The 13,761-nt window shown below is 41.2% G+C and overlaps 1 protein-coding gene across 3 annotated transcripts in view; it reads right to left on the bottom strand.

The window, feature by feature from the left end:
* Positions 1–10,513, bottom strand: part of GNAI1 (G protein subunit alpha i1) — an 83,493-nt gene extending 72,980 nt beyond the window's left edge. Inside the window, exons 1-2 of one of the 3 annotated variants that reach the window (XM_047696139.1) lie at positions 10,341–10,513; positions 9,648–9,816 (exon numbers count right to left, since the gene is read on the bottom strand). In XM_047696139.1, coding sequence (XP_047552095.1) covers positions 9,648–9,765 — 118 coding nt within the window. In that variant the 5' untranslated portion in view covers positions 9,766–9,816; positions 10,341–10,513. Of the gene's footprint in view, positions 1–9,647; positions 10,088–10,340 lie in introns of those variants that run through there. The other 2 variants (XM_047696140.1, XM_047696138.1) reach the window with 2 other exon arrangements.
* Positions 10,514–13,761: the final 3,248 nt, after the last annotated feature.

Raw genomic sequence — 13,761 nt, 5'->3', positions numbered from 1 at the left:
AAAATAAAAATGGAATGTAGCCTCATTATTTTGAAAAGTTTAGATGGAAAATGAGAGACTAAAAATGATTTAAGGAGAGTATGGACATCTTGCTTGGATTTTATTATTTTTAATGCTAGGCATGACTTGAGAATGTTTATGGACCAGGATGCAGGAGTCTTTAGAGAAATATGAAGATGGCAGAGAGAACCAGGATAGATGGAAGGTTCTGGGAGGCTGAGTGGGAGCCAGTGCACCAGCTCATCAGTTCCAGACTGGCCAGACTGGCAACTGGTTACAGTCACAGCATAACCCTTGCCTATAATTCTTGATCTTGTTGCTGATTACACTGACTGCTCAGTTTGTAAAAACTCAGTAGATCAATTTTAAATTGCACTGAAATAAATTTAACTCTGGAAATTAGATTAACTTCAGAACTACCAATAAGGAGGTTTTCTTCTAATTCCTATTATATTACATTGATCTTAGGTGCCATTTACTTACAAGTCCAATGCTTCTTAAATATCATGGAAGTCTGTCAAATAAAAGACATGTGCCCAAACAAACAAAAAAATTACAATATAGATTAGATAAGTAAATTACTAGAAAAATTTCAGACTGTGCCTTAGAAAGGCAAAATAAAAGCAGAAGGAATTCCAGGTAATTCAAGACTAAGTCTTAAGAGACTCCTCTGAAATATTATTAAAAGAGACAAATACTATCACAGAGTAAATGTTCCACTGTTTCTATATCAAGGTTACTACCACTTTCTCAAGAGATACTACTTCTTTCTTAAAAGTATATTCATGGTAATTTTGGAATTTTATTAGGAATCTGTTTGAGTCACCAGTACAGAAAGTTTCGAAAAGGTTTTAAATTCGTGGCAACTAATCATAAATTCACCAGAGAAATGGCACATTCATTTGAGTCAACTCAAATAATGTTTCAAAACTTACATTAACAGCCTTGTTTTATTTTCAAGAAAGATAAAAAGGAAAGTTTACAGGAAATTAATACATTTACTCTAAAAACAGGTAATAAAAGGGAGAAAAAAATCACTTTTAAATCATCTGTAAAGTTTTCCAATTACTTAAAATCTACTCTCTCTAGAATTCCTAACAGCACAGATATTTACCTGGTCTTTTCCCAATGGGGATACTGTTAGCAGAAAGCCAAGTCCCACAAGGAAGCCATGGTTGGATCAGAAACTAGTAATTAAGATTGGCTTTATACTTCTCGATATCTTTGCTATGTACATACCCTTGGCTAAGAAGAGCCAACAAAAAGATTTAATATCTATGACCATAAATGGATCGAACCGGAAGGAGACAGAGAGGGAGGGCTGACTCCAAAGAATCTCTGAAGTGTTTATCATAACAGCTTATATTTACTAAGAACTGCTGTGCCATGTGTTACTCTAAGTACCCTGGATGTATTAGCTTACTTTGTCCCCCCGGCCTGTGAGGTAGGTACATTTACTATCCGGAATTTATGGAAAAGAAAATTAAAGCTTCAAGAATTAGGATAACTTGACCAAGATCTCAAGGGAAACATTTTACTGCCAGGTCAACGGCCCTTCCCTGTGTAGAGAGTCTCTGCACAGAGCGAAATAAACCTTGGAGGGCTAAAATTCCTTCTACGTGGAGACTGTAAGAAAACTACGTCATAGATAGCAAAGTCTCTTCTAGATTGCAGGTTTCTATATAATAGAGCTTACAGCCAGGCAGGATCAAAAAATAAGCCCCAAAATGCATGGAAATGGACAGATTTATAACCACAGTTATTCTGAGAGGTAATTTCTGAGAGGTACGTGACCTCCACCCTCATCTGTGATCAATAATGAAGACACCCAGTGTTAAAGCTCACCTCCCCTAGTGTCTATTATTATACCATTTCTTCCCTATTTACCATTATGAGGAACTACTTTTATGTATATATTTCCCTAAGTAAACTGTAAATTCTCTTAAGGATTTGGTAAGCCTAAGGCATAACTCAAAACCAAAATATACAATGCACTTTGCAAATGCCCCAAGGACAATTCTTGCCACACAAGGACAGAAAAGACATAAAGAATAGACTGTGGTCAGTTTCTGAGCACTCTAACTTTGGCTCCAGAAAGCCAAAGTTACAATCTCATTGTCCTGCTGTGAAAGATATGATTGTGAGAATACATCTGAGGTCACGCTGTATGACTGCAAGCCTTTTAAGAAAGCGCTCAAATAACAGGTGAAACAACAATGCAACAATCCTATTAAAAGCAAAGTGTCCACAAAGATAAAGAAAAAGAAAAAAAAGAAAAAATGTCCAGGATATGCAAATATAAAAATCACATTTCACTCTACACCTAATTTCCCAAGAGTCATAGTATGTTTCTGATCATGCAACAAGAATTAGGTATCCTAAATTAATTTTAGTTTTTACTTTTTTATTTTTTTTTAAAGATTTTATTTATTTATTTGACAGAGAGAGATCCCAAGTAGGCAGAGAGGCAGGCAGAGAGAGAGAGGGGGAAGCAGGCTCCCTGCTGAGCAGAGAGCCCGATGCGGGCCTCGATCCCAGGACCCTGAGATCATGACCTGAGCCGAAGGCAGCGGCTTAACCCACTGAGCCACCCAGGCGCCCTAATTTTAGTTTTTAGAAGACTATGAGTAATTTAGTTACAATAACCAGCAAGATATGAAAGAAATAAATGAGAATACACTGGGCCAAAACTCATTAAAATTACCCAAGGCACAAGAAAAATGTATCAACTTTTTAAAAGATTATTAGTCAAAATTAATGTTCAATAATTTAACTAGTCAATCATTTAATCACCATTTATGGAAGGACTACTCTGTGTCATTCGATGATAAACAAGTCCGACAGGATTCACGCTCTGAGGAAGCCAACCCTAACACAAGGCGCAACAGACAATAAAAAAGTAGATGCACAAGATGATTTCAAAATGGTGTAATTAGGAAGGGAGAGGAAGGAAGACAAATTTAGACTGGATGGTCAGGAAAAACTTCACTGAAGCAGAGGCAAACAAAAATAAAAGTCTTATTCTTTAACACTATGCCTGGACTGAAATATCACGGGTTCAATACGAAGCACCAGAAAACTGGTGATTTTGCTGTTATCATGATAGTCACTCAAATTGCAAAGGACTGAAGAAAATGAAGTCATAATCATTCTGCATGCTCTTAAGTTATACGTGAGGTATCAGTGATGCTGCCACAAAAAAAAAAAGAAAAAAAATACTGAACATTCGGAAATGGGTTTGGAATCAGGCGAAAGGCAGAGGCTGAATTTTGAGGAACAAGGTTGTAAAAGCCTGGATTGCCCCCAACACACTATTAGAAATACAGGTGTTAACACCTATATTAAGCATCTGAACATATATTAGAGAAAACATATGAGATCTCAGGAAATATTTTCATTGCCATGAACATGCTGCTGACAGACATATGGACTTTAACTGTGCTGCTGGCGAGGACTTGGACGGGAAGGAAGAACGTGTTGTTATATAGCAGAAAGAGGTTCCTTGCTACCTAGTGGCAGAAAGCTTAAGTGAATTATGTCCTGTGGTTATGTGAAAACAGAACATATAAGCTATGTGCTTGGGTATTTAGATGAGAAGATTTCCAAGCAAACTGTTAGAAGGTGCAAGCTGTTTTCTTTCTTGCTGGTTATTATAAAAGAGTAAAGGAAAAAAGATGAGAGAGTCCAAAAACCTATCAGGTCACAAGTATTCTATAGGCAAGAAACTGGCTGATAAAATTACTCAAGCTGCAAACACGCTACCTTTCATTAAAAAGGAAGGGGGGGGTCTAGAACCCTGAAGGTAGAGAGGATCAGAAGATTATTCCCAGGTCTTGAAACCTAATGTAGTTTGCACAGTGCAAGGGACCGGATGACTCTTTTTTGGTTCCACTTTCTTTCTGAACAGGAAGATCTATAGCTGATACCCTGTGCTTGTCCCACCATCGTATTACAGGAGCAGAGACAGGTTCTCAAGTTTCACAGGTTCACAGGCAGAGAGGAATTTTGTCACAAGATGGATTATACCCAGAATCTCACCAAAAATGAGTTAGATTATGAGATCCGGATGAGAGTTTGGACACTGTGCTGACGCCGTAATGGGTTGAGACTGTGGGAGATGTTGGGATTCGGTAAGTACATTTTACATAAATCTTTGGCAGCCAGAGGGCAGACTGTGGGAGGCAGAGTAATAGCCCATGAGATGCCCAAAGATGCCCATGGCTCAGTCCCAGGAACTTGAGAACATGTCAGCCTACATGGGAACAGAAACTATGTGGAAGGGATTAAGACAAGTCTCCTGAAGGGAGGGACTTATCCTGCATCATGGTGGACCCAATGAAATCACAGGGTTCCCTGGAAGTGAAAGGACTAGCACAAGAACAATGCTACCTGAGAAAGACTCCACCAGTCACTGCTGGTTCTGAAGATGGAGAAAGGTTCCCATGTACCAATGAGAGCAGGGAGCCTCTAGATAGAGGCTGGAAAAGGCCAAGAAAAAGATTCTCCTCTGGGACCTCCAGAAGAAAATTAGCCCTGCTGACCTCCTGATTCTAGCCTGGTGAACCCCATTTTGGACTTCTGACCTCCAGGAACATAAAACTCATTACATTTTATGTTGTTTAAAAGCCACTACACTTAAGGAATGAACATTCACCTTAAAATGATGTTTGCCTTATTTCTGCTAAGATTTTTAATTAGTATTTAACAAGTTATGACAGAAGGCAGTCTAAGCACTACAAGATTAGGTGCTGCTGACCTTAGTTCATACAGCTCAAATGCCATCTGGGATCTGAGCTTCACCAATGTCACACTGTGGGTTGTCACACATTGGGTAACTGCATATGCCAGAACATGTGACCAAGAAATATGTGACCTAGAAGTGCAACAAATACATTCAGGTCCTCCCATGGGAATTTGTGGTAGCTTGAACTTTCCAAAGCTGAGGCATGCAAAACAAGGAACAGTAAGACTGTGGTTGGATGCTCACTTTTTGTTTAAAAAGTTATAGCAATCATTCCCCGGTTTAAATAATATCTCCCACTAAATCCTAGAAAACGGGCATTACATTTCCAAGCATCTTCTAAGTCCTATAATATTGGCATTAGATTTCCCAACACTGATAAATTTAACAAGACTCATGCTCTTTATTTATGGTTAAAAGAGGCCAAAAATAAAGATCACAAAATAAGATCTGTACAAAAGAAAAAAAAAATTAAGGAATAACATAACAACTGCAACACGGCAGACTTTCCTCCATTGAATATCCACCATCATTTTTCTTTATTTTTTTCTAATTTCTCAAATAATATAAGAACTGTGAAAAATTCTCATAAAAATCAAAAAGAATTCTTAAACGAATCTGCTTTTAGATACCATGTGTTTATTTTGGTCATCACATGCTGTTAATATTCCTTTTTGGTTTACTTTGTTTGGCTGGATAATTATTCCCATCAATACTGAAAATGGCCAAGTATATGGTTTATATTCTAGATGAAGTCCTAATTCTATATAAGGTATTAACATAATTAGGAACTAATTAAGCACATGACAAAGTAAATGGTTTTTCGGGATGCATATAAGTACAACTGACAATGATTCTGCCCCCGAAGTGCTCACACTAGTCCGAGAAACAGGCAGGGCACACAGCTAAACCAAACTAGAAACCAGAGCACAATATGCTTCACCATATGCCAACTGTTCCTGTCTGGAGGAGGAGGGTGCCCTGAGGAGAAGAGCATAAGGATGGAGGGAAGCGAGGTCTAGAAGAAAGTTTTTTTATGCAGGCAATGGAGAAGTCAACAAAGGTTTCTGAGCAAGGAATTAGCATGATACCAAGAGTAGGCAAGAGGCGAAATATCAGATGCTGGAAAGCCTTCTGCAATTAGGCTGCCAGTGGCATCGGAGAACTTGAACTACAAATTTTAAGAAGAAACAGAAGATACAGAAAAATCAGCCCTTTCAAAACACACTTTAATACCACCTGTAGTGACTATCAAAGTAATCGTTAACCTCAAGGTAGGTGAGTGAGAGAGAAACACAGAACCCATGCTGAAATACAGGTCCATTTACTCAAGAAAATGGGACTCCCCACATCTAAGATCCTGAGCCAATGCTAAGGAAATGGCTAAAGCAACGCAAAATCCAACGTCCTGCAATGCCAGAATTTCCCAACGAAGGAAGTCACAGGGCAAGTATAAAGGAACAAAAAGATTAATGATGTAGCTTCTCAAAGAGCTGGTTGCTGGTAGCAATGGAAAAATATTCACCAAGCAGAAGAGATCTTATCCCTCACCTCATTTTCACTCAACCTATAATATTTAAAACCAACTATAGAAAGAGAAAGGGTGTGGATTTTTGTTTGTCTGTGAGGATGAGTGGAGTGGAAAGGATAATGAGATGGAGTAAAGGAGATTCAAAACTCAGCTTTAGAGTGAAATGTTATGAAGAATGCATGAAAGTTCTACTTTTGTATAATCTAACCTTTACATCTTTGAAAATTATAATTAAGAAGTGGCCATATGCATAATATAGTCTCACTGTAAAAACAGTCAAAACCTAATAATACAGCCCTTAAAAAAGGATAAACTGTAACATCCTCAAAGATATGACAATAAAAAATGTTTTCCCCTCAGGCAATTAGCCATCTATAATGGAAAGAAAACTTTCATTATAAAAATAAGTTTTTCGGTTTAGGATGATTATTCTCATACCAATACCTGAAAACTAAACCTGAAGACTTGAACCACTCTAACGCTGACCTAATTTCCCTTAGGACAATGATTAGACTAAGTCCTCTCTTTTTTAAGTCCTAATTCACTGTTCCTAATATGGATAGTGAAATAGCTCTGATTTTTTAGAAAATTTAAATTATAATAGACACCCAGTACCTTTTTTTCCCCTAATAATGGGCATCTCATACCTCAACCCAGATGTTTAAAATACAATACATATACACTTTAAGAAAAAATGCAATACAATGAACTATTTATTATATTATCTTAAATATACTTCGGGAGATTTCTGGCATTTTTAAATGGAAAAAGTTCATTTGATGAAAAAAATAATAAAATAATTGAAGAGGAAGACCTGATATAAATGGAAGTGACAGTGGTTATTGATTACCCAGAAAACCATTTTGTTTTTCTAGTTGATTCAGCTGTCGTGTTTTATATGGAATGATTTCATTGAGCTACTTACACATATGCCTTTTAACATCCATAAAATAACCAAAGGTCAAAACTTCACTGCTAAAGACAAATTAGGGGGGGAAAAGTGTTTTGAAACATTCCAAGAATAACATTTATGAAATAAGCCAGCATTTTGTTTATAGGATCTAGAACGCTGGGACCCTGGGCAAAAGGGGAGTAGGAGTAAGACAGATAAAGAAGAAGAGAAAAAACTGGGCCCACAACAGGGGTACAAAGGGATTTCTACAGAGAAATAAGATGCAGGGGGAAAAGCAAAACACCAAAGCTAGAAAAGACAACTGAAGGAATTCAGTTACCTAAAAAATATTAAAAATCATTTTGAAATCTTTCTAACATTAGTGGTATAGAAAAACAAAATCTCATAATTTCTTCTGAAAAGCATGACTCTGCTACACCTTCCTATAACTCTCAATGTAGCTGGTTGTAGAGGGGCAACTTTTACTTCTACATTATACAGTCACTATACCTGTTAATCTAGGTTCTCATCAGAGATTAATTTTTACCCCCAGGGGACTTTGGGGACTATCTGGAGACATTTTCAAGGATCAAAGGTTAAGAGGGCTGCTCTTGGCATCTAACAGGTAGAGGCCAAAGAACATCCTACAATGCTGAACATCCCACAACGTACAAGACAGCATGCACAACAAAGGATTACAGTGCCTAAAATGCCAATAGCGCTAAGGCTGAGAAACAATGACCTCTTCTGAATATAAGCAAAAACCAACTCCTTTGACCTTTATCCTAGGCCATCTCTCTCCAACAGACATCTAATTAAAGCATAAAACAACACCAGAGGACTCAATTTTTCAACTGCTTTAAACATGGTGGACGGCTGGCTCAAACTAGAGTCACACTAAAATACAAGGAAAGAATACATCAGAGCATGAGTGCAGAAACTGCAGGAAGAGAACTTTGCAATCTTCCTTTTGTTTCATTTTTGTCTCAAGCACATCCACATCAGAAGAGAGCCATCTACATGTTTCCATATCAAGGTGTGTCTCTTCTATGTTCAAGACACTAAAAACACATTGACCCAGGCAAAAATATGTTATTTCTTATTAACATAAAAACTTAGGTAAATAGTATTAATTGTGAAAGATTTATGTTGGGGGAAAGGGTGAAGAAAGTCACTCAGGTCTTTAAAATGCAAAGTTATTTCACAGTTTGCTAGCAAAATGACTCAGATCATTATTAGTTTTAGTCATGCCAACTTTGCTGCTTCTAAGCCTACTAGTAATGGAGAAAAAAACCCACCATTTTTCCTGCAGTCATTAAACCAATGAAACAGAAGCTTACTGAAAACAGGCTTGTGCAAGATTCCTTTTATTTTAACTGCTCTAAAAAAAAAAGAAATCGCTGAAGTGCAAATAAAGATTGTGAAATCTTTCACCTACCTAAATAACTATAGAGTGTGCATGTTGGGGGGGGGTGGCAAGCAAACAAAAGAAAACCCCAACTCACAGATCTACAAATCTTAAGCTGTGATTATTTTCCTAATGTATTCTTCAGTCAAAACCCTGGCTTACTCTTTTTTTTCGGGGGGTCTCTCAAGAAGCTGGAAAAGACCTCCCCATAGCGTTCCACCAAGAGAACAATACTAAGGACAAATAAAAGCCTGGCGTGTACCTGGCAAATCTCATTCATCAGAAACCGTGGCAGCTGGGAGAGAAGTCCGTTTTCCGCGTGACCCTTTCGCACCTTTCGCATAGGTTTCTCCGCTCGAGTATCTGCCTTGCCTACTACCGGAGCAAACGTTACCCAACTTTGATGGTTTCCATGTCTCCGCAGTAATAAAAACCAAGCATCCCGCATAGATAGCCTACTTCCTTGAGCCAGGTAAATATAGTCGGTGCTACCTTTACACTTACTGAGTCGTCATAGGAAGTTAACAGGAAGGACACATCTCGATCCCACGGAACCTCACAAAAGGTGCACTGATTTCACAAAACGAGGCACTCTAGACAGGGGAAAACCACAACCACGATACGACACCTCGTACGAAGGGTTTTCAAGGGGGGAGGGGTGGTGTGCTGTTTTCTTTTTTTCCCCTCGCCGCGAAAGCCCCCTTCATCTTCCGAAGGCTGAGCTAACTTCAGAGAAACCGGGCTTACTCGCGACCCGCTCCTCGGTTCCTCGCGGGGTCCACACCAACGTCTGTCAGTGATGGAGGCTCCCGCCCCCCGCGGGCGAGTTCTCACCGGCCAGGGAGAAGACAGGCAGGGGACCAGGGACGGGAGCGCCCGCCGCGGCTCCCCACCGCACCGTCCCCGCTCTCGCCCGGAAACCATCCCCCGGCGCTACGAGACGCGCTCTCGGCCGCTCTGACACGTCCGCTCTGCGTTTCCAAACGCGAGGGGCCTGTGGCGGCCACCGCGGGGCGCCGCGCCCAGCAAGCCGCCCGACCCCAGGGCCCCCCGGGACGCGCCTGGCCGCCCTTACCGAGCAGCAGCAGCTTGACCTCGCGCGCCGCCTTCTCGCCATCCTCACGGAGGTTCCGGTCGATCATCTTACTCCGCTCCACCGCCGCCTTATCCTCGGCGCTCAGCGTACAGCCCATTGTGCCAGAAGCGAGAGCTCGCCGCCGCTCCCTCCACGTCCGACGAGCTGCCTTCAAACACAGGTGAATTCTTTCTTTCCGGGCGCGGGCGTTCCAATCCCTCCCGACGCCGGCCACGAAACACCCCCACCCACTTCCTAAACGGAGCGAGGAAAGCGCTGTCTGCAAAGGCGCGAGCTGCACCGCGCGGCTCTTCCCCGCGGCCGGGTTCCGCTCCTGCGTCCCTCAGCGCCCCCGAAGTCCCAGGTTTTCAGGCTCTGGATACGGTGGCTGCCGCCCTCCCGCTGGTGGCCGCGCCGCAGCCTCAGGAAACCCGGTGGAGCTCGGCGTCCGCGCGCCGCCGCGGCCCCGCCCCTGCCCGCCCCGCCCGCCACTCGGCGACCACTCCCCGCGCGCGCTCCCGCGCACGTGCCCTCGGACAGCGCCCCCTCGCACGGGCGCGCGCGCCCGCGCTGCCACAGACCCCCGCGCTGCCACAGACCCCCGCGCTGCGCAGCCCCCCAGGGCTTGGCAACCCCGCGCCTGCCCTTTGGAGGCGCCCCCGGAACGCCGAACAGCCCGGTTCGCTCCCCTACCTCGTTTCCTCCGTGGGAGTGGGTTAATTTCTCCCCGCTTACTCACACCGAGGGATCTGTGCGGACCTGCCCCTTCGGGGTGCGGGTGGGAGAGCTGCCAAAGTTGGAAACTGAAAAAAGCCAGTCCTGGGCGTTTGAGCATGCCCAGCTCCGGCAGCCGCGCAAGGGTTTTCGAAATGTAAACCCCTGTCGGCTGGCCTTCAGGGTTGTGGGAAATAAAGGGAGCTGGGAAGGGAATGGAGCCATGGCGAAAGCAGAGATGGGGACGGTGGGGAACAGAAAAGGGGAGGGGGCTAGGAGGTTAACTTACTTCCTTCAGGTTTTTCTTTCCTTCGTTATTTTCCCTCCTTCCATCCATTCTCACGTTTCTTTTCACAAGCAGAGAACATTTTGATAGATTTTCTCATAACTTGAGAAAATATGAGACAAATATTCAGAGTATATTTTATAACGACAAGAGCAATAAAACACACACAGATAAATGTGCTTCGCACCAAAACCTACTTCCTATGGAGCATCCTGTAAGCTTCCACACCAAATTTTAAACCAATTTTTATCACCGTGTTAGCAAATCATAAGCCACTAGGCATGGTATTCCCTTTCACAGGCCTTAATTAGTCTCCTTGCCCATAAAATGAGTTGGAGATGATCCATAGTATGGCTCCAACCTTCTATTGCCAACTGGTCTGGGGGGAATAAGCCTGTAGGACCCTCGGAGGCATTTCACCCAGAATGGAATGAATGAGCGCAGGTTTAAGCTCTTGTCTCTTCTGTCAGTTACACTACACTTTTCCCTGACATTGCAGGAAATGCTGATTGATTAGAAAACGGGGCTAGTAGCAAAAAGAAAAACATCCTCTTTAATGTATTTAAAAAATTAGGAAATTGCTCTTTGGTTTCCACCTAGAAGTCTTACTTTCTACAAAGTGTTTGTAAAAAAAAAAAAAAAAAAAAAAAAACCTGATGCTCTAGGCAGAAGTAGGTCACTGAACCCGGGCTGGGGAGCTAGCAGAGGCTGCAGTTTCCTCCTTATTGGATATGCCCTTTCCTGTCCTCCCACAATAGTCAAACCCGCTGGGCTCAAGAGATGCAATTTCAAGAACTGCCCCAACTTTTCCTATGACCTTTTGTAACACAACGACAAAAAGGTACAAGCTTTAAATTGTACTTAATCACTTGCTACCATATTTCTTGGTGCTTTAAATGTTGACACTCATCAGAAACTCTGAAGTTAAACTTGATAGAGTGAACTTTCAACATATTGTTTATGTATTAGCCATTTTGGATTATTGGCTACGAGGCCTTTCCTATAAGCTTTGGGCCATACTTAGTGTAGGGCCAACAACGGCAGGAAAAGAGGAAGCAGCCATGACTTAATACTGGAGGAAGTGACCATAAAATTCATATTTTGGAGAAGGTGCAACAAAATTATTCACATTGCATCTCTCATTTGACAAACTTGTCAAGTAGGTGAGGAGTTAAAATATAGTACATAAGTGAATAAGAACTGAAAATTAGCTTTATATGAAGCTAACCTTCTTAGAGGATGTAGAGTAATGGAGTAATCAGTAAGGCGGGGGGAGGGAGGCAGGTCCAAGAGAAAGTTACCAAAAAAACTTAAAAAAAAACTTTGGAAGGAAGCCATAACTGGGATTAGTGAAGGATTTCCAGAGGCATATATTGGTCAGCTGGGGCTGCCATAACAAAATAGGACAGATGGGTGACTTAAACCACAGGAATTTATTTCTCACAGTTGTGGAGGCTGTGAAGTCCAGAATCAAAGCGCCGGCCAATTCAAGTCTCCCATGAGGACTCTCTTCCTGGCTTACAGGTGGTCTCCTCCTTGCTGTGCCCTGGCATGTAGAGCTCTAGTCTCTTTCTCTTCTTATAAGGACTAATTTCCCATCATAGAGCCCCAGACTTACAACCTCATCTAAACCTAATTACCTCCCAAGACTTACGTCCAAATACCATCATATTGGAGTTAGGGCTTCAACATACGAATTTGGGGGGAAGGGGGGAGGGAAGACAGTCTGTAACACAGTATATTTTGTTTGAGAGGAATAACCAGCTAAAAAGGTTAATACATAAAATACATGTTGGGGAAAGCAAGTGTTTTATCATTGGAATGTAGTCTGGCTGTGAAGGATGATAGGAAGTGTGGGGCAAAGTTGGAAGAAAGCTTTAAATATTAAGGTGAAGTGTTAGACTTTATGCAATGGGTGCTAAGTGTTCCTTACATTCTCCTGAGTTGGGTAATAAGTGTTTAAAAAAAAAATTGTCTTTTACCCCACAAAACAAATGAGTTACAGTAAATGGATTGTGTCAGTGATCCAGATATGAGGTGGTGAGAGTCAAACTAATAACTTACATAATTATGATGTTGCAAAGTGTGATTCAACAATCTTGTCAAGGAGGTGGAGTAGATATTATTAACTCATCTATTTTATAGAATGAAACTGAAATACAGAGGTTAAGGCAATCTACAGCAGAGTACTGTTTTCCCTTCTGGACATCATATTTTTAAATAACTATATTGAGATATAATTCACACACCATATAATTTATCCATTGAAAGTGTACAATTCAATGGCTTTTAGCATATTCACAGAGTTGTACAACCATGATGGCCATCAATTATAGATTATATTCATCACCCCAAAAAGAAAACCCCTTAAACCATAGCCTTATCCCCAATTTTTTAATTCCTGACCCCAAGTCCTAAGCAACCACTAATATATTTTCTGTCTCTGTAGATATGTTCCTTCTGGACATTTTATATAAAAGAAACCATATAGTATGTGACCCTTGGGTCTGGCTTCTTTTCACTTCACATACAGTTTTCAAGTTTCATCCATGTTGTAGCATGGATCCGGACTTCATTTCTTTTTAGTGCTGAGTACTAATAAGCATCATATGTTGAGAGAGTTAATTATACACCCAAGACTAATATAAAACTGTATGCCAACTATACTAGAATTTAATTTTTTAAAAAGCTAGGGACATGTTAAGACCAATTGAGACACATTCAGCTGTGGGCATCGAGGTATTAAAGTATCTCGAAACTGTGTCATAACTCAACACTGTCTGACTTTAAGGTGGTACATTAAAGGTATTGAAAGAAAGCTACATCCAATAAATTTTACTTGGATGTGAGGGAAAATGGTGTACAACTCCCCTAAAAGGAATAGGTGACCTTGGAAGCTTCCTCATTCTTGACTAAGATATAAACATCTAGACTGGATGATTGCATTTAGGGAAAGATCTAGAAATAGATAAACTTTAAAGATACCTTCCAACCTTGAGATTCCATATCATTCAGGAGTCAGATGGGATTAGTGTCAGAATGGAGAGTTAAAATTCAGAAACTCCTTCTGGCCTCCAGCCTTGTCCCTACTTATCTTGCCATATGACAAAACCC

Source organism: Lutra lutra, chromosome 11, assembly GCF_902655055.1.
Source record: "Lutra lutra chromosome 11, mLutLut1.2, whole genome shotgun sequence".
NCBI classification, from domain to species: Eukaryota; Metazoa; Chordata; class Mammalia; order Carnivora; family Mustelidae; genus Lutra; species Lutra lutra.
The sequence above is the reverse complement of the archived record's forward strand: the minus strand, read 5'-3'. Positions and strand labels throughout refer to the sequence as shown.